Source organism: Coregonus clupeaformis, chromosome 30 (genome assembly GCF_020615455.1).
Source record: "Coregonus clupeaformis isolate EN_2021a chromosome 30, ASM2061545v1, whole genome shotgun sequence".
Taxonomy (NCBI): Eukaryota; Metazoa; Chordata; class Actinopteri; order Salmoniformes; family Salmonidae; genus Coregonus; species Coregonus clupeaformis.
In genome coordinates, this window is record NC_059221.1 from 52594649 (window position 1) to 52616809 (window position 22161).

General features: G+C 47.0%; 1 protein-coding gene across 1 annotated transcript in view; it reads right to left on the reverse strand.

Moving 5' to 3' along the window:
* Nucleotides 1-22161, reverse strand: part of LOC121569582 (inactive phospholipase C-like protein 2) — a 102997-nt gene that overhangs the window by 21043 nt on the left and 59793 nt on the right. Inside the window, exon 2 of the mRNA XM_041880672.2 lies at nt 12259-14748. Coding sequence (XP_041736606.1) covers nt 12259-14748 — 2490 coding nt within the window. The remainder of the gene's footprint in view (nt 1-12258; nt 14749-22161) is intronic.

Here is a 22161-nt window from a genome sequence, read left to right on the forward strand (position 1 = left end):
ACACAGAGGATCATGGGTGAGGGTTAGCATCACAGAATCTGTAAATATTGAAAGAGATTGTAAGATAGCGGACCCAAGGGCCAATTCAAACACAAAGAGGATGTTTTATTGATTATTTGATGATCATGGGTTCACCATTATTACAACATTGCCCACAGCAACTTAAAAACCAAGAATCATTGTGACCAAAATGTCCCACAAGACCGTACTCTACACATGTGGTCAACCGTATCCTGATACTCTCCTCAGGTCAGAGAGAACCTCAGGAGAGAGAGAACAGTCCTGACTGCGTTTGTGTTCATTAGTGAACCTAGCGGTTCCTATGACATTAGAGCCTGCTCATTCAGCGGTGCAGTGCGGCCCTGGAGCCTCCACCGCAGCCTGCCTGGCCCTGCTCTGTTCCCAGCCTCTCTCCTCTCACTTCCCCTGGGCTGGCCCTGCTCTTCTCCCAGTCTCTCTCCTCTCACTTCCCCTGGTTCTGGCCCTGCCACAACGCCTGCCTCTCAGCCTGCACCTCCAGCCCTGCGTGACCATTCACATCACAGCCCAGCATTGTTCCCTCCAGCATGGGAATCTGAGCCCTGATTCAGGCCCACCAGGCTATTCACACAGTACCATCCCCATTCACTGGCCCAGCCAAATAAACAGGGAAAGAAAAAAAGCAATGAGGGATGAAAGACAGAGACCAAAATTGGAAAGATAGAGTGAGAGGGAAAGAGAGGGGAGGGAGGGAGAGAGAGGGGAGGGAGGGAGAGAGGTGGGAGGGAGAGGGGAGAGATGGGATGGAGGGAGAGAGATGGGAGGGAGGGAGAGAGATGGGAGGGAGGGAGAGAGATGGGAGGGAGAGGGGAGAGATGGGAGGGAGGGAGAGAGATGGGAGGGAGGGAGAGAGATGGGAGGGAGGGAGAGAGATGGGAGGGAGGGAGAGAGATGGGAGGGAAAAGAGAGAGGGGAGGGAGGGAAAGAGATGGGAGGGAGGGAGAAAGATGGTAGGGAAAAGAGAGAGTTGACAAGGGGGGGAAAAAAGGAAAGACAGAATAAAAGGAGAGGGAGAAACAACAGAGAGAGGTAGGAAGAGAGTGTGTGGTGATGGTATTTGGGAAGCGGTCAACAAACCAGGCAGTGTAGGCCAGGCAGTGTGGGAACGGGGCTGTTTCCCCTTGCAGGACCTCCGGCCCAGGAGAAAGGCTCTTTTCTCCCGCCGGAAGATGGCTGTCATTCTGTGGGCCGACCTTCCTGGACATAGGCATCTGTACGCACACACAGCCTCAACTAAAGCTATTAACACCCTCCGGCTGAGGACGCACAGCCAAGGAGAGAGGATTTTACTGTTGAATGGGAAATGGAGATGATGTGTTTTGGTTTACTCACTGTAGTGTAGGTGTAGATGTGTGTGTGCACGTGTGTGTGCAAGTGCACGTGTGCCAGTGTGTCTGTGTGTTCACGGAAGTGTGTGTGTGTGTTTGTGCATGCGTGCATGTGTTTCTGTGTGCCTGTGTGTGTGCATAGTACGTTTCTGTGTTTGTCTCTGTATGTTTGTGTGAGTACACGCCCCTGTGTGTGTGGTTGTTGTTGCTCATTAAACTCCATACTGTATCCAGACTGCAGGCAGGGCCACAGAACCAAACAGAACAGTTAGCCACTGCCTTTAATTATCCTCAACCCCTCTTCCTCTACCCCTCCAACATTACATTCCCCAAATGAGAACTGCGTGTCTGGTTTCACTGCTGTTTTTGTTCCCCTCTCTCTTTCTCTCCCTCTCTCTCTCCTTCTCTCACTCTTTCCCCCTCTCTCTCTTTCTCTCTCTAATCTCTTTCTCTCCGGACTGTGGTTTGGAGTTGGAAGTGAATGCAGCAGGCCCTTTACTGGCACGCATGCTGCGGGAACAGAGTATGGGCCGTCTGCCTGCTTGCCTGTTGCAGTGTTCCAGTCAACACTCTGCAGGGAAACATACATAGGCATTGCGTGGTAAGCGCACTCTCTCTCTCTCTCTCTCTCTCTCTCTTTCTCTCTCGCTCTCTCTCTCACACACACACAGTGTATGCGCATACACACACAAACATGTCCACGCAAAGGCACACACACAAAGGAAAGGGAGTGTTAAAACCCTACAGAGCCTGAATCGATTTCCTGCCACTCCGTCTCCTCTCCCACTCTCCTCCTCTCCAATCCCATGTAAGAGGAACACACTTCACTCTGTTATTGTTTAGAGTAGATCACCTGGAAAAGTAGTTATTTGAGATGATCAATCACTCTCTGTGAGAGGTCACTGAAGTGTGATAATGCATTTCTTAATACCATTCCATGCGTATTATGGGGTGTGACTGTAGGAAGTACATTTGACAAACAAATTATCAGACGCTCTTATCCAGAGTGACTTACAGCTGGCCAGAGTGACTTACAGTTATTACTGTATGTGTTTGCATGTATGGCCAACATTTTAATTAAAACACTGCACTATACAGTATCAATCTGCATGCATGCATAAATGCATGAATGGGTGTGCTATTGTGGTGCGGTTGTGGTGCTGTTATGGTGACGTGACAGTGTGTGCTGAGGCATGTGAGGCTTCTTTATGCAAATTATCTCATTCCCATGCACCCTCAAAACTTTGTGAATAGGACTTGAAGTCTACAGCCTTCTTTATTCTGTCCTGTGTGAGTCAGTGGCTGTGTGTCTCAGGGGAGAGGAGGCTCTTTATTGGAGCCTGGCCTACTCTGTGTGAAGCTGCCAGCTGCCAGCTCTGATCTCCTCTACAGGTGGTAATATCATCCAATGGGATGGGGCTCCCCTCGTCTCTGGGTCCTCCTGCCCCCAGCACCACAACCTCTACCTTCCCTTATACTACGGTGTGATGTCACGAGAGGCTGTGTCCTGGAGGGACGTTACATCCCCCTGAGGTGGCTGCAAACCCAGACAGCTATGGCTCCATCTGCTGGTATGGTCGGGAACTCCACCCCTCTATGGCCAATCTTCCCACGCAGCTGAAACAAATGAGGAGCTGATGAGCTGAAGGTTTGGGAAGGGAAGAGACACAGTCTCCAACCGGGGCTCTCGGGAGGACAAGAGTGCTGCACGTCCACTTCCATGAGGAATATAAGGATTTGGAGATACTTACCTTTGGGAAATACTCACCTTTGGATATATGCACCTGTGGAAATACGTGAGAGACATTTGGAAGGACTTTTTGCTGGGTTGGCCACTAGCTGCAACGTGGACTACAGTAAGGCTGGGGAAAAGTTATCTGAGCGAGTGAGAATTATGATTTTGGATGTGGAAGAGACATCCCTGAACTGTTAACCCTTAAAGAGCCACAAGAGAACAGAATTTTGTTATATTTTCGTTAATTTCCCAAGACCTATAATAAAATCCTTGTTTTGTTTGAACCTTGTCTCCTTGCACTACTTGAGCAATCCCGCTGAAAGCTGTGTAGCCTCTCGTGACGTCACAACGGGTACAGGCAGGGTCCATCTGGGGACACCATCTACAAGAAAGCATTGATGCCAACCACAGTGTGTTGTGACGCCATCCATCTCAACATCAAGCCTGAGGCCTCTCTTTCAGTCAGCTTTCATTTATCCGTTGAAAAGGCTGTTTTCCACTTTTTATCTCTGTCCCTCTGAGGGAGATGGACATGTTACATCTCCCTATAGGGAGCAGGGGCAGCTGCTGTGCAGACTACACACATGCTGGCTAAAACACAAGCATACACACACAGATCTGGTCACCTACTGTACCAGTTACCTAATCGCAATTGTCTTCTAAAAACTTGTATTATGATTGAACAATTAATAGCTCCTGCATGCACACATAAAAACGTCACAACTAACATGTCTCGCTTGTGTATCATTTCCATGCTTAGTATAGACCCCCCCATTTAATGTGGGCGTGTTATCTTAGACTGAGTCATTGTCACTGGCTTCACAATAAAGCCTATTTTGAACGTTGTGCAATCATAAAGGACAGCTTTGAAATACAATTATTGGTAACACTTTATCTGGATAGTCCATCTGTAAATGCTCTACAGACTATCTACAGACTATCAGTAACATTTCAACTATCTACTAACCCTAACCCTAGCTCTAACCCTAACCTTAACCCTTATCCTAACCCTAAATGTAACCCTTACCCTAACCCTAGCCCTAGCCCTAACCCTTACCTTAACCCTCACCCTAATCCTTTTTCTAAACCTCAACCTAACCGTAACCTCAGCAAGCAGTTAGTATGACCATCTGTAGAAAATCTAGAGATGGAAAATCTGGACTATCCAAATATAGTATGACAAAATGATTAACTGACAGTATCTGTGTCAGGAATCTTGCTTCGAACCACATTTAACAACTGCTTGACGCTTGTATCGAGTCCCCAAATATGTTCAGTTGCCTTTCACAATAAAAACATTTCTCTAAACAGAATATTTACTGTATCCGCTGATTTGCCTGCAAATTACCCTCCACTTATCACATCCGTTCCAACACTATAATTCAACAGCAAAACTATTCCCCAAAATTACAGTATTCATTTCAAGTCTGGAACACAACAACATCTCCTTTTTCTGTAACAGTGCCTGGGGAAACGAGATGCCCTTTTTAGAAAAGAGAGAGTCAAGATCATCTGCATCAATTTCCACAAATGAAAAATGTATGACAGCACAGGATCTCTAATCACATCCCCTGCCTAGTTATTGTGGTCTTGGCTCTTGTTCGCCATGTCCTTAGGCCTAAATTGAGGTTGGCTAGCGGGAGAACAGACCTACCTACCTACAACAACAGGTCTGGAAACAGTCCTAAAGGCTCTGAAAGGATTACCAAGTATAGTACTCGCTTCCGCATTGTCTCCGTGCTGCTGTGCTGTTTGTTGCTACTTGGCTACCTGCCAAACTATTCACGTTTTACTTTTAATAAACGTTTAATCAATCTCTGTGTTCAACAAATTTACCAACTTTTTAGTTTTGTCCTCACTCATCTTTTTTCGTTAAACTTTTTCACCCCGGACGTTTTATCCCGAGACAGAAGAGTCATTTTCCTGTGCGTTTTAGCTGCCAATTTTACTTTATTTTCCTTTTTTCCATCGCAACTTTTTTCCCTTATTCAACTTTTTCACTCCGGACGCTTTATCTGGACATGGTTCGTCAACATCTTCAACAGCCGAAGCTAAGTAGTAACATTAACATGATGTCTTCTAATTGCAGTCGCTGTACTCATAATATACAGGAGAACGATCGCCTTACGGCGAGAATAGCTGTGCTACAAGCCCAGCTTCAGACGCAATCGTTAGGCAAGGGTAATTTCAGTGTAGGAAAGGAAGAAACAGCGTCTGTGCCACCAGTAAGTACAGACAGTAACGTTAGTATAAATCCCCCCGCACAGTCCCCGCAGCCGGACAACTTTCTCATGGCTTCTGGAGGGAAATACTGTTGGAATGCTCAACCGGTGTCGCTCATTCAGCCGACAGAAACCTTCAACCGGTTTTCCCCATTATGTAGCGAGTCGGAGTCTGAGTCTGAGTCTTCTCTTGTCTCTACTCCTCCCGTTACGGGGTCTGAGACGCCGAAGGCTCCCACCATTAGCTCTGACAAATTGAAAACCCTAGTCATTGGCGACTCCATTACCCGCAGTATTAGACTTAAAACGAATCACCCAGCGATCATACACTGTTTACCAGGGGGCAGGGCTACCGACGTTAAGGCTAATCTAAAGATGGTGCTGGCTAAAGCTAAAACTGGCGAGTGTAGAGAGTATAGAGATATTGTTATCCACGTCGGCACCAACGATGTTAGGATGAAACAGTCAGAGGTCACCAAGTGCAACATAGCTTCAGCTTGTAAATCAGCTAGAAAGATGTGTCGGCATCGAGTAATTGTCTCTGGCCCCCTCCCAGTTAGGGGAAGTGACGAGCTCTACAGCAGAGTCTCAGCACTCAATCGCTGGTTGAAAACTGTTTTCTGCCCCTCCCAAAAGATAACATTTGTGGATAATTGGCCCTCTTTCTGGGACTCACCCACAAACAGGACCAAGCCTGACCTGCTGAGGAGTGACGGACTCCATCCTAGCTGGAGGGGTGCTCTCCTCTTATCTACCAACATAGATAGGGCTCTAACTCCTCTAGCCCCACAGTGAAATAGGGTGCAGGCCAGGCAGCAGGCTGTTAGCCAACCTGCCAGCTTAGTGGAGTCTGCCAATAGCATAGTCAGTGTAGTCAGCTCAGCCATACCCATTGAGACTGTGTCTGTGCCTCGACCTAGGTTGGGCAAAACTAAACATGGCGGTGTTCACCCTAGCAATCTTATTAGGATAAAGACCTCCTCCATTCCTGCCATTATTGAAAGAGATCGTGATACCTCACATCTCAAAATAGGGTTACTTAATGTTAGATCCCTCACTTCAAAGGCAGTCATAGTCAATGAACTAATCACTGATCATAATCTTGATGTGATTGGCCTGACTGAAACATGGCTTAAGCCTGATGAATTTGCTGTGTTAAATGAGGCCTCACCTCCTGGTTACACTAGTGACCATATTCCCGTGCATCCCGCAAAGGCGGAGGTGTTGCTAACATTTACGATAGCAAATTTCAATTTACAAAAAAAAAAATGGCGTTTTCATCTTTTGAGCTTCTAGTCATGAAATCTATGCAGCCTACTCAATCACTTTTTATAGCTACTGTTTACAGGCCTCCTGGGCCATATACAGCGTTCCTCTCTGAGTTTCCTGAATTCCTATCAGACCTTGTAGTCATAGCAGATCATATTCTAATTTTTGGTGATTTTAATATTCACATGGAGAAGTCCACAGACCCACTCCAAAAGTCTTTCGGAGCCATCATCGACTCAGTGGGTTTTGTCCAACATGTCTCTGGACCTACTCACTGCCACAGTCATACTCTGGACCTAGTTTTGTCCCATGGAATAAATGTTGTAGATCTTAATGTTTTTCCACAAAATCCTGGACTATCGGACCACCATTTTATTACGTTTGCAATCGCAACAAATAATCTGCTCAGACCCCAACCAAGGAGCATCAAAAGTCGTGCTATAAATTCTCAGACAACACAAAAATTCCTTGATGCCCTTCCAGACTCCTTCTGCCTACCCAAGGACGTCAGAGGACAAAAATCAGTTAACCACTTAACTGAGGAACTCAATTTAACCTTGCGCAATACCCTAGATGCAGTTGCACCCCTAAAAACGAAAAACATTTGTCATAAGAAACTAGCTCCCTGGTATACAGAAAATACCCGAGCTTTGAAGCAAGCTTCCAGGAAATTGGAACGGAAATGGCGCCACACCAAACTGGAAGTCTTCCGACTAGCTTGGAAAGACAGTACCGTGCAGTACCGAAGAGCCCTCACTGCTGCTCGATCATCCTACTTTTCCAACTTAATCGAGGAAAATAAGAATAATCCAAAATTTCTTTTTGATACTGTTGCAAAGCTAACTAAAAAGCAGCATTCCCCAAGAGAGGATGGCTTTCACTTCAGCAGTAATAAATTCATGAACTTCTTTGAGGAAAAGATCATGACCATTAGAAAGCAAATTACGGACTCCTCTTTGAATCTGCGTATTCCTCCAGGGCTTAGCTGTCCTGGATCTGCACAGCTCTGCGAGGGCCTGGGATCGGGAGAGACACTTAAGTGTTTTAGTACTATATCTCTTGACACAATGATGAAAATAATCATGGCCTCTAAACCTTCAAGCTGCATACTGGATCCTATTCCTACTAAACTGCTGAAGGAGCTGCTTCCTGTGCTTGGCCCTCCTATGTTGAACATAATAAACAGCTCTCTATCCACCGGATGTGTACCAAACTCACTAAAAGTGGCAGTGATAAAGCCTCTCTTGAAAAAGCCAAACCTTGACCCGGAAAATATAAAAAACTATCGGCCTATATCGAATCTTCCATTCCTCTCAAAAATTTTAGAAAAAGCTGTTGCGCAGCAACTCACTGCCTTTCTGAAGACAAACAATGTGTACGAAATGCTTCAGTCTGGTTTTAGACCCCATCATAGCACTGAGACTGCACTTGTGAAGGTGGTAAATGACCTTTTAATGGCGTCAGACCGAGGCTCTGCATCTGTCCTCGTGCTACTAGACCTTAGTGCTGCCTTTGACACCATCGATCACCACATTCTTTTGGAGAGACTGGAAACCCAAATTGGTCTACACGGACAAGTTCTGGCCTGGTTTAGATCTTACCTGTCGGAAAGATATCAGTTTGTCTCTGTGAATGGTCTGTCCTCCGACAAATCAACTGTACATTTCGGTGTTCCTCAAGGTTCCGTTTTAGGACCACTATTGTTTTCACTATATATTTTACCTCTTGGGGATGTTATTCGAAAACATAATGTTAACTTTCACTGCTATGCGGATGACACACAGCTGTACATTTCAATGAAACATGGTGAAGCCCCAAAATTGCCCTCGCTAGAAGCCTGTGTTTCAGACATAAGGAAGTGGATGGCTGAAAACTTTTTACTTTTAAACTCGGACAAAACAGAGATGCTTGTTCTAGGTCCCAAGAAACAAAGAGATCTTCTGTTAAATCTGACAATTCATCTTGATGGTTGTAAAGTCGTCTCAAATAAAACTGTGAAGGACCTCGGCGTTACTCTTGACCCTGATCTCTCTTTTGACGAACATATCAAGACTGTTTCAAGGACAGCTTTTTTCCATCTACGTAACATTGCAAAAATCAGAAATTTTCTGTCCAAAAATGATGCAGAAAAATTAATCCATGCATTTGTTACTTCTAGGTTAGACTACTGCAATGCTCTATTTTCCGGCTACCCGGATAAAGCACTAAATAAACTTCAGTTAGTGCTAAATACGGCTGCTAGAATCCTGACTAGAACCAAGAAATTTGATCATATTACTCCAGTGCTAGCTTCCCTACACTGGCTTCCTGTTAAGGCAAGGGCTGATTTCAAGGTTTTACTGTTAACCTATAAAGCGTTACATGGGCTTGCTCCTACCTATCTTTCCGAGTTGGTCCTGCCGTACATACCAATACGTACGCTACGGTCACAAGACGCAGGCCTCCTAATTGTCCCTAGAATTTCTAAGCAAACAGCGGGAGGCAGGGCTTTCTCCTATAGATCTCCATTTTTATGGAACAGTCTGCCTACCCATGTGAGAGACGCAGACTCGGTCTCAACCTTTAAGTCTTTACTGAAGACTTATCTCTTCAGTAGGTCATATGATTGAGTGTAGTCTGGCCCAGGAGTGTGAAGGTGAACGGAAAGGCTCTGGAGCAACGAACAGCCCTTGCTGTCTCTGCCGGGCCGGTTCCCCTCTCCACTGGGGTTCTCTGCCTCTAACCCTGTTGCAGGGGCTGAGTCACTGGCTTGCTGGTGCTCTTTCATGCCGTCCCTGGGAGGGGTGCGTCACTTGAGTGGGTTGAGTTACTGACGTGATCTTCCTGTCTGGGTTGGCGCCCCCCTTGGTTTGTGCTGTGGTGGAGACCTCTGTGGGCTATACTCGGCCTTGTCTCAGGATTGTAAGTTGGTGGTTGAGGATATCCCTCTAGTGGTGCGGGGGCTGTGCTTTGGCAGAGTGGGTGGGGTTATATCCTTCCTGTTTGGCCCTGTCCGGGGGTTTCTTCGGATGGGGCCACAGTGTCTCCGGACCGCTCCTGTCTCAGCCTCCAGTATTTATGCTGCAGTAGTTTATGTGTCGGGGGCTGGGGTTAGTTGGTTATACCTGGAGTACTTCTCCTGTCTTATCCAGTGTCCTGTGTGAATTTAAGTATGCTCTCTCTAATTCTCTCGTTCTCTCTTTCTCTCTGAGAACCTGAGCCCTAGGACCATACGTCAGGACTACCGGGCATGATGACACCTTGCTGTCCCCAGTCCGCCTGGCCTTGCTGCTATTCCAGTTTCAACTGTTCTGCCTGCGTTACGAAACCCCTACCTGTCCCAGACCTGCTGTTTTCAACTCTTAATGATCGGCTATGAAAAGCCAACTGAGAGACCTGAGCACCTAGGACCATACGTCGGGACTACCGGCCGTGGTGACTCCTTGCTGTCCCCAGTCCGCCTGGCCTTGCTGCTATTCCAGTTTCAACTGTTCTGCCTGTGGTTATGGAACCCCTACCTGTCCCAGACCTGCTGTTTTCAACTCTTAATGATCGGCTATGAAAAGCCAACTGAGATTTATTCCTGATTATTATTTGACCATGCTTGTCACTTATGAACATTTTTGAACATCTTGGCATGGTTCTGTTATAATCTTCACCCGGCACAGCCAGAAGAGGACTGGCCACCCCTCATAGCCTGGTTCCTCTCTAGGTTTCTTCCTAGGTTTTCGCCTTTCTAGGGAGTTTTTCCTAGCCACCGTGCTTCTACACCTGCATTACTAGCTGTTTGGGGTTTTAGGCTGGGTTTCTGTACAGCACTTCGAGATATTAGCTGATGTAAGAAGGGCTATATAAAATAAAATTGATTGATTGATTGAGTACCTGGGATCAGGAGTCAATCGTGCTGATATCTGGGGTAGTGATTTGAAATTGAAAAATCTGGGAGCTGAGAAAGTAGGTAGCTCTATGTACCTGGGTTCATAGCGATCATAGACTGAAGATGCATAGTGACCTAGTTTCCTTCCTTCGCTAACAAACACAACATCTAACAATCATACATTTGTTACATTTGTTATTTACTGGTACTACAACAGCTTTTTCAGTGCTTGGAGAGACTGTACAAATTGCTGCCAATCTATGCAGAAGAATTGTCATAATATGTACTGTTATGAATTCCCCTGAGACCTAGCTATGGGTGTGCATTGCAGTTCTCCTTTGTGTAAACTATCATCTCAACCCTTGAGAAAACATATTTGCATGGACGCCATTCATAACAAACTATCATTACAGAAATATTAATTAAGAAAACATCCTTCCTCTTCAGAAAAAAGAGAGCTATTGTTGAGTTGATGCAACTGCAGTACTATGCGATAGACGGATATGGAGGATTTAAATTATATGACTATTCAGCCTAAACTACTGCCTGTTTGAGATGATTTGAAATAGGCCTAAATCCCTCACATGAAACAATATGTGCTCATGAGCTACTGTAGTAAAGAAGGAAATCCAATTAGGAATGATAGTAGAAATGGAGCTAAGAAAGAATGGAGGGAAGACACAAATAGAGAAAGAGAGAAATAAAGAAATATGAATAATGAGTTTTATGATGCTCTGGGTTTTCACATTTTTATAATCAGCTTTTATCTTCCAAGAACTGTGGCAGTTGGTTTATTAAGGAACCAGGTCCATTCCATTCCTCAGGTAAATCAAGTGTTGTTGATGGAGTTAAAAAGCCCATAACCTACCTGGGATATAAAGCAATGTCAACAAACTATGAGTCGACGTCTGACCCTGATGAAGTTCAAAGTATCCAGAGAAATAGTATATTCTCAAATCTGTCAGACAGGACAAGAGGCCTGCCAGTCTAAACCAGACAGTTGATGTACAAAGTATATAGGGCGTGTAAAGCCTCCTCGCATCCCATCTTTATCATCACACAGACAGACAATAGACCAGACAAGACAGAGAAAAGCTTCATTTTACGTCCTTCAATCATGACAACAACAATTACAAGTCGAACTGCCATCCTCTCCTGACAAACATCTGAATATAAACTATTACAAAACATAAATTGATGGCTATTTATAATCTCAGGGGTAGGGGTAGAGGGAGAAGGGGGGATTCATAACAAACTATTATGAAACATGACTGGTTCATCATTTATCATTTCTGTGGGGGGTTCATAAGGGTGCTCTAAGAGCCTAACAACACAGACCCTCATCTGCTTAATGATGACACTTTACATAAGCCTTTTAATTGTCCAGCTTTACTGACATTATCATTTATTGCTCCTGCCTTTTACATAATGTAAATACAACACAATTAGCAATGTTTCTCTATCCATCAGAGGGACAAACAGAGAACGAACTGAAAGTCACCTCAACAATGTTTTGTTCCTATTCAGTGAGGTGCTAAGGGGGCACCCGTCTAGTTACCAATTGTGCTATACTATTTCTTCCCAGGCTCCCTCACTCCAAATTGGTGTCTCCTTCTATCTCTCGTGGAACGATTGAACAGCTTTATTGTATTCCATTATGGAAATGCAGGCTGAGAGGCAATCACGACAGCTTAATATCGCCACATCACCCAACCAGATGTAATGTATGCAAGGGAAAGTGCCTGCCTTTAATGCTCCTTCAAAGAATTTATAAAAATGTGTACATGTAATGAATGTTAAGTCCTTTACCTGGACGTTCTCCCGGAGGTCTGTGGCTTCCCTCAGAGGCTGGGTGGATGCTCTGAAGAGCTCGTCTACCACCTTGATCCCGGTGGTCTTGGTGGAGGTGTACTCACGAGCCTTCCTGCCCTTCCTCACCGACAGGCCTCTCTTGTGGGCCTTGCCCCCTCCCCTCCTGTTGGTGATGGCCACATGTACGAACAGGGTGCAGTTGGGTAGGAACTCCCCCGTCAGCGACTGCAAGGGGACGTGCCTGTAGCCCGGCTGCAGACATTCAAAGGGGATGGTGTACTGGCCGATGAACTCGTCTCCGATGTAGTCGTCGTCCAGCACTACGAAGCGTAGCGCCGCCAGCTCCGGCAGGTTGATCTGGAACTCAAAGCTCTCATCAAAGACGGGGTTGTCTCCGTTTTGAGAGACCGTCTTGGTCCTCTGCTCGGCGCAGTCTGCCGGGATGCCGTGGATCTCCGCGTAGATGTAGGGTTCCACCACGTCTCCCTTTGCAGCGGAGCCCCGGGGCTTGGGCAGGTTCTGCCCGCTGATTACCTTGATGTGGAGAAGCTGGGCGGACACCCCTGGCAGGGATTCCCTGGCGTTGGCACTGAAGTATGACACCTCCTCCCTCATGATGGCCGGCCGCAACACATAGCCACAGTTCCCGTTCTGCCTGAACCATCCCAGGTTGAGGTCCATCATCAGGCCCGGGGTCTGGTAGTTCATGGCCACAATCTGGCAACCACACTTCCAGAAGTCCTGGGGGTTCATGTTACTGGCGTCGATCCGCATCGGAGTAGGGTACACCCTGGAGAGGAAGCGCTTATTGTAGCACACAAAGTCCTCTGGGAACTCGTTGGCGAACCTGTTGGCGTCGACCTCATTGAAAGAGCACATCTCCCAGTATTGCTGATCCCTCTTGGAGATGTCAAAGTCCCTGAACTGCACTGACTTACAGAGGGAGACCAGGTCTGACAGTTCCTTACACAGCCTCAGCCGTTTGCAGCCAAGGCCATTGAGATGGTCCTTATCATCTGCCCCCACCCTCCTGGACATCTCCAGACCCTCCTCCTCATCAGTCACCTCCCCCTCTGACTCGGGGTAGTTTGGGGGCAGCCGCTTGCCCTTCAGCAGGATTTTACCCTTGAGTTTCTCTGGGGAGGGTAGGTAGTGGTCCTCTGAGCCGGGGGCGTCCAAGTACAGCTTGTCTCCCAGGATCTTCTTCATGTGCTGGGCCATGACCCTCTGCTGGGGGATGCAGCAGTGTGTCACCAGGCAGAGGATGAGGGGGTACTCAGAGCTCTCAAACGCATACTGGTTTATAATATCCAAGACCTTGCAGAGGGCTAGCTGAGATGCCACCGAGCTCCCCACGTAGACCACAGGTTCGTTGTCAGGGCCGTCCCACACAATGACCTCCAGGCTGCGGCATCCCATCTTCAGTGCCCGGATGTAGCTGCTGATGTCGGAGGAGCCCCAGAAGTGGTCCTCTAGGAGGGAGGCGTTGTGCGAAGAGTTGATGTAGTAGTGGGAGAGCGGCTGGCTCATATCCTGGCACACCCGCTTGTGCTGGGGGTCGAAGATGTGACACTCGGAGGAGAGGAGGTAGTGCGTGAAGCCGTCGATGGAGAGGCTGGCCTTCTCCCGGCCCTCGGCGGACGGCTCGTACTTCTGGACGATGTCCCGGCACATGTCCTCCGTCACGCCCTCCATGCCCTGCTCCACCTCCACAAACAGCATCAGATCCTTGCTGTCCAGGTACTCCTTGTTGCTGGAGAACTGCACCAGCAGGAAGAAGATCTCTGGCCTTGTGCACAGCTCGCAGTAGGCCTCCACAAAGGTTTCCATGTCAATGTCCTCCCCGTACTGGTCTTTGGCCTTCTGGAGCTCCTTGAACTTCAGCTCTATCCGGGACTCCTTCATTCCCGGGTTGAGCCCCTTGATGATCTGGGTGGCCCTGAACAGGTTGATGTGGCCGTTCCTCTCCATGTCAGCCAGCTCAAACACCGATCCGATCCAGGAGGTCCTCAGGCTGGGCTGGCTAGGCTCAGCCACCTCCACCGTGTGCCTCCCGTAGGAGACCAGGTAGCGGAGGCCCATCACCCAGGTGCTGACCACATCAGCCGTGGTGGCCACCAGGTCCAGAGACTCATAGTTGTCCCCGTAGATGATGGAAAAGGCGCACTCGTCTGGGAACTGGTCGGACAGGCCATTGCTGCGCAGCACAGGGGTCTTCTTCCCCAGACGAACCTCCTTGATGCTCTTGATCTCCAACTTGGCTTTCTCTGAGTCCTTCTTGGAGGGCTCCCAGCGGAGCCAGTGCATGTCCGGGTCCAGCAGGAAGTAGCGGTTGTACATGCGCGAGTTGGAGCGCACCTTCTTCATCTCGCAGCCCTCCATCATGAAAGCCATGCAGGCGGCTGTGCTGTTGATCTTACGGTCGTTGGGCATGGAGCTGAAGGAGACAGTCTTCTTCTGCCTCACCTGCCTCTGCTTGGAGCCATCCTGGAGAGAGGGAACGAGAGAGAGAGAGAGAGAGAGAGAGAGAGAGAGAGAGAGAGAGAGAGAGAGAGAGAGAGAGAGAGAGAGAGAGAGAGAGAGAGAGAGAGAGAGAGAGAGAGAGAGAGAGAGAGAGAGAGAGAGAGAGAGAGAGAGAGAGAGAGAGAGAGAGAGAGAGAAAGAGAGAGAAAGAGAGAGAGAGAGAGTACGTTAGCGACACATTGCCTTTTCTCCTTCCAAACACATCCACATAAAACAGATTGATGAGACTGATATATAACTTTGATTACATAAGCCAGGAGAGTCTAAATCTAGGAGACAAAGAGCAGAGCAGTCCTTTCATCGCAAGGAGATGAAACACCTACGTGGATGGATGTGTACACTGTGGACACAAAATGTAAACACAGACTGTCCCTGTGCTGCTGGCAGGTAAAGATGGATCTGATTTACCTCCCTCTGGGTTGTGCTAAACCACACTGGCTCTGACAGCAGGCATTAACAACCTGTCATCAGAAGACCAGTTACGGAGGACATTTGTGTTTTCATGCAGCCACCCCCTTCCTTCCCCTGCTCACCCCCCACCAAGCCAACCCCCAGGAGGTTTGGTCATTAGTGCTGGCACAGTGCCATGGATGCCCCATGCCGTGCCTGTTCTGACAGTTGACTGCTGGCAGAAATAACAAAACCAACACTATTAACAGATTCATAACATTGTGCGTTGTGCCAACACACAAAGACATTGACCTTTGGGATGATAATCAGATGCATGTTTAAAATGCATATTTCCTTGTCTGATTATTCAGCTCCCAGTTTACATTGTGTAACTGCTTGGTGAAGGCAAACGTAACTCCCACGGTCTCCCCTCAAGATAAATGGTAATATAATGCATGCCGTACGAGGACTGTTTCCGTTTAGAAGTGCAGCACTCAGTTTAATGATAAGGGCATGAGGCAGTGGATACCATTTTGTTTTGGCTAATGTTTCAATAGTGTAGTTCCTCAAACACTCCTAAGGGCCTTCAAAACAAAGATTCAAACTACAATAAAGCTGCAAATGAGATTTTCAGGTAAAATATTTATCAATATTTGTTATTATTCTTTTTGCACACTCACACACTCACTCACACACACTGACACTCCAACACGCACACACACACTTGTAAATATCGTATTGGAATTGACCCTGTATATAGCTTACTTACTTTCTCGTGTTCTTCTTATTTCGTATTTCTTATTTCTATTTCTCGTGTGGTTTTGTTCTACTTTACATTATTTTATAGCACTACATTGATATTGATTACTGCATTTTTGGAATAAGAGCTTGCAAGAAAGGCATTTCACTGTACTTGTGCACGTGACGTTAAAACTTGAAACTTATCAGGAGTGGGAATGAATGTACATTAATTTCTTTTTTAGAGGCAGACAACAGGCACTAGCAGAGCCTGTAATGCAATATTTGCAGAGCCCAGTGCATTTCTAATTAGTCTTATCTCCCTCAGTAACTCCTGGGCAGCTCTGGATCCTTACAGATTATATTATAAGACTGACTGGGGAGACAGAGATAATGAGAGAGAGATAAAGAGAGAGAAATAGAAAGACAGAAAGGTTCCTGTCAAGAAATGGGGAAACGTTCGTTGTAACTGGTAAACACAGAATTGACATCCAGGCCTACCGCTATACAGTATTGTAGGTATTATCCAATATCCCTATTGGACCTGCGTACTAAGAGGGAGTGAGATAACGCACACACACAGGGAATAATTATTAATTATTTATGCATAGTCACTTTAACTCTACCCACATGTACATATTACCTCAACTACCTCAACTAGCCGGTGCCCCCGCACATTGACTCTGCACCGGTACCCCCCTGTATATATAGCCTACCTACTGTTCTTTTATTTTACTTCTGCTCTTTTTTTCTCAACACTTTTTTGTTGTTGTTTTATTTAACTTTTTTTATTAAAAAATAAATGCATTGTTGGTTAAGGGCTGTAAGTAAGCATTTCACTGTAATGTCTACACCTGTTGTATTCGGCGCATGTGGCCAATAACATTTGATTTGATTTGATTTGAATAATGACCTATGCGACACAAACTATTCCAAATGTGTATGAATCTGTGAATAAGGGTGAACAATTTCTCCTTACTGAAAGATAAAGTGGGAATCGACTTGTAAGAAGTTTTCATGAAGGCAAATCAGACATAATGATCTATCGGCTTGTCACTTGGCATCGCTTGACTGAGCAACGAAATCTTTCGTGACACTAAATGGCAGATAGACACTCAATCTAGCTCACTCACTCTCTATACTGTCTGTGAATCTGAACTTTTTGTGAATCCTCTCTATTTGTTTACAGACCTGATAAATCCCCCCCAGAGCATGGTTTAGCCCCCAAGCCCCAGTGAAACACCTCAAAGCCATCCATCTTACACCTGACAGGCAGTAGCAGATGATGCCTGATGCGACATCACGATTTCTCCGAAAAACAAGCGTATCTCTGTGAAATGTCAACGGAGCACAGAGCGTACCACAAGCTTTTTATTTTCAAAGCCTTTTACATTTAATTCAGCTTGTGTCATGTTCATTTTGATTTTTGAGACCCACGGAAACAACTTCTCATACGACCACCACAACATGTAAAATCCTCAAAGCGGCACCACTTTGTCAACAGAGTCAGTTCTTATTATCGGATGTATTAGGTTACAAAATCCGACTTCTTGGATATAATGTTAATGATACGTTAGAGAAAGACCCCACTGAATGATTCAGAACATGAAGAATCATATTTGTCTTGGTAAAAGGCATTTTATAACATAAGGAAGTGAAATTTCATCACTCTGGGCAGAGTGGGTGGACACCCTATAAATCATTGAATTCGAACCTTTTGAAGTCAGAAGGTATTAGCCCTGGTTGAAAATAATTCAATGCGAAAACAGGCCTTGGCTTTACTAGGGCACCCCACCACGGGGGCAGTGTCATGGGAGCCATAAACAATCTAAGGAAGGATAAATACGGGTGTATGTTTATCGTCCCCCCTTTCCAATAAATTCTTGGCATTTGCATTCAGTTGTTGTGCGAAACAGTGCCAGGAATCATCAGGGCATAGTAAAACATGAACCACCTCCAAGACGATCTGTTGGTTCAGCTGGAGGGAAGAGAAGCACTACTTCACTCTCACTCAACAGATACCAATATAATAATAATCATAATCATTTGTCCTATTTCACACATATACAAGTGTGTATTATACACATGTGAATTGGAAATGTGTTTCCCCTGAGATACCCTCGGAGAGTGGGGTCACGGCCAGGGGTCAGTCATTATTGACTGTGACCCTGGAGACATGAGGGTTAAGTGCCTTGCTCAAGGGCACATCAACAGATTTTTCACCTAGTCAGCTCCGGGATTCGAACCAACAAGCTTTCGGTTACTGGCCCAACACTAGGCTACTTGCCACCCCCAGCCTAAGAGGTGATATAGAGGTAAAGGGGCTGTGTGAACCACTTCACAGAGGGAGTAAGATTGCGTCCCAAATGACACCCTATTCCATATATAGTGCTCTACTTTTGATAAGGGTCCAGTGCACTATATAGGGAATAGAGTGCCATTTGGGACGCAGTTCACAACATCATGGACCACCACACCACCACCCACCCTGAATGGGCTCCCCATCCCCTCCCCCTGCTCCCTTTCCCCCGTACACTCCCCTTCCTCCCCCTAGCGCCCACATCGATGACGCCGGGGGCAATAATTATGACATCACATTTCACCCCCATCCTGAACTCTTTAATCTAACATGGCTTCCAAGTCCCTCCCCATTTGGCTTCTTCACAGGACCTACAGGCGACCACTCAGATGGCGGTCAGAGAGTCTATTTTAGTCCCGTACCAAAAGCAGTGTCACGATTCTCTAAAGCAGAACCCAGAAGCAGACCAGGACAAGGTGAGTAGAACGAAGGTGAGTATTTATTTACAGATTCAAATGTGGAAGCAGAATAATCCAGGAGACGGAGCGGGCAGCGGAGGTGAGTTGGTGGGAGTGAATAGGCAGATCCAATGATGGCACCGAAGCCACCGACGACCAGGCAGGGGTGGGGTGAATGTTCCGGGAGAATGACTGTAGACAGAGTAAACGAAGGTAAGTACACGGCAAGCAAAATGTACAAAACAACAAAACTAACTCTAGTAACTTTGAGTTCATGGCTAACGATCCGGCAGGGAATGGATGTCAGGTCAGAGCTTATGAAGAGGTGATGATCAGGACCAGGTGTGCAGATAGCTGATGAGATGCAGGTGCGGGTAATCGAGAGATCTCCCGCCTAGCTTCGTCGCCCGGCAATAATAATAATATAATAATATGCCATTTAGCAGACGCTTTTATCCAAAGCGACTTACAGTCATGCGTGCATACATTTTTTTTGTGTATGGGTGGTCCCGGGGATCGAACCCACTACCTTGGCGTTACAAGCGCCGTGCTCTACCAGCTGAGCTACAGAGGACAGAGTGCGTTCAGGAACCTTCAGGAAACAGACTCCAAGACAGAAAACAGGCAACTCAGGCAGAAACAGACTCAGGAAGCGGGATTCATGACAAGGAGAACGGATACTTTGTAGTTTTCTTCTGTTTTAAGAGTCCACCAGACTGAGCTGCATGGCGTTTTAAGGATGTGTGTGTGCGTGAGGGAAGCTCTCTCAGACAGAAAGCAGATAGAAGGAAGAGGAGGGAGGGGGGAGGAGGGAGGAGGAGGCGAAGTGTTGGACATGGGAGATTGTTTCCAGGTCTGCCTCCTTTTGGGAAGTGCTGTGAGCACTAAAGGTCAAAGGGTGTGGGTAATCTTGTGTTTCATTAGCCGACCCTACATGAAGTTATAATTAGCCTGAGGGCTCAGCAGGACAAGCTGTTGCTCTCTGATCTCCCTCAATCACATTAAAGCAGGCACACAGAAGGTGCGTGTGTGTGGGATCTGTGTTTATGAGTGTATACATTCCTGGGTGCGGGTGTGTGTGGACTACAACATTTTAATTGTCACACAGATACTGTTTTGTTGAGTTTTCATCTTGATTTAACCTAAATCAGCTGCATTGATTGCCAGAGATGGTTGGAGAACTTTGGGTTTTGTTGTTCGATTGTTCAATTAAACCACAGCTCTAAAAGGACTGCAGGAGACAAGAAGGTCATGACAACAAAAAAATACAAATACCAATAAACCCATCCGTCCATCTATCTCCCCCTCTCTCTCACTCTCTCTCTGTCTGTTTCCCTCTCTCTGTCTCTCTCACCCTTTCCATTCTCCACATCCCCTCTCTCTGTCTGTTTCCCTCTCTCTGTCTCTCTCACCCGTTCCATTCTCCACATCCCCTCTCTCTGTTTACCCCTTCCCCTTTACCCCATCGCTTCATGTTCTCACCCCTCCCTCCAGGCTGTTTCCTGGCAGAGATGTCAGTTAGTCCCAGCCTGTCTGTCTGCCCTGTTCTGGTGGTCAGCTCAGCTGCAGGTCAACTTGGCCCTATCTCGCCTCCCTCGCCTGTTGCTGCTGTTGCTGGGGTGACGGGGGTATTTTGGTAACCCTGTGTGTGTTGTGTGTGAAGGTGGCTGAGCGCCCCCAGCGGGGTCGGGGTGGGGGGTGGGGATGGTGGTGGTGGGGGGGGGGATTTATGACTGGGCCTGATGGAGGGGTGACGCTGAGACAAGCCCCATCGTCCTGTGAATCACACCCGCTCTCCTCACATCAACCCTGTCTGTCTGTCTGTCACACGCTCGTCTGACTACCGCTACCCCTTAAACTGGTCCGACGTGGAGAACGCTCCTCACTTAACTCTTAAGACACTCAGTGTGACAAACCTTCTGAGGTCCACTGTAGCGTGTACACAAGACTGGTTTGCTAGATCTGGATAAAGATATTTACTGCTTGACATAAAATGTCTACTTGATTAGCTGAAAGCCATGGGTATACCACGGATATGAAAAAACATAGATTTTTACTGTTCTAATTACGTTTGTAACCAGTTTATAATAGCAATAAGGCACCTCGGGGGTTTGTGATATATGGCCAATATACCACGGCTAAGGGCTGTATCGATGCACTCCGCATTGCATCGTGCATAAGAACAGCCCTAGCCGTGGTATATTGGCCATATACCACACCCCCTTGTGCCTTATTGCTTAAATATCCCATTGACTGCATATTATTAACCTTATGATGGTGCCTACCTCCCACCTCCCATAGGGAAGACTTGGGAGGTTGCTGCAAGGTATATGTACTTCTTTATCTACCACTATGATCAGTATTCATTAGCTCCTCTCTAAAAATCCCATACCTTTCTCATGTGTTCCTACCCTCTGTCTATCCTTCCCTCCCCCAGCCCGTACCGTTGTAGACCCAGGCAGGAATGCAGCCCTATCAGGCCTGCCCTGGCCCTGCCTGCCCCTCCCCAGGGCCAGATGGGAGTCTGTGGAGTGTCAGGACCCCCAAGGACTTCGGGGGTGCCCTGTCTGCCGGACCTCTCCCACTACAGCATGGCTACACAGGGCTGCTCAGAGAGAGTCAGGGGAGCTGCACACTGCTCTTACATACACAAACAAACAGCTCAGCCACTCAAATAACACACATCTCTACACAGGATCGATAAGGCTGCTGCCACATGCCAATGCACAGGCCTGTAGAGTGTGAAAGCCAACAGTGTGTTCTGCTGTGCTGAATCCACAGCGTTGAATAGGACAGTGATGACTGCGTCCCCTTAGGGATGGTTATCTCTTCCTGTGGGACTTTGACATACTGCTCCATTCACCACGCCACTGCACTGGCAGGCCTGTCTGGGTTGCTTAGCACTAGAGCAAACGACTCTGCTAAGATCCTTGTACTACATCCTCTGCAACAAGTAGAATGTCATGAAGAAGTCCATGGAACTCTAGCTGAAGCCATGAATAACCCACACCACAGGGCCGTGGTGGAAAGAAAAGTGGAACAGAGGAGAGCGGATGACGTCATCTCTCTTTCTCTATCTCTCCAAACACACAGTGACTCATGGGGTAGATGAGCAGAGGAAGGGATCAGAGCATGAAAGCCTACACAGACAGACACACACACACACACACACACACTGAGACAAGCAGTCACAGCTCCGTCTCGGCTACACAGTCCTGTACACATACAGTACATACAGGCAGAGGAGCCAGACAGCCATCAGCCTGGGGGATTTGACAGGCCAGCATGGCTGGTGAGGTGAACCCTGCAGCTTGTCCCAGCACCGTGACAGGTCATCAGAGGTTAGACTCCACTGATCTGGTATTACCACACCATTACCCAACCTCCCCTTTCCCTCATCACTATCACACTCAGGGTGATATCTGAATCCAGCTACAGCCTGCGCTAAGCACACATCACTCACCTTTTACAAGGGTAAAACACAACAGAGAG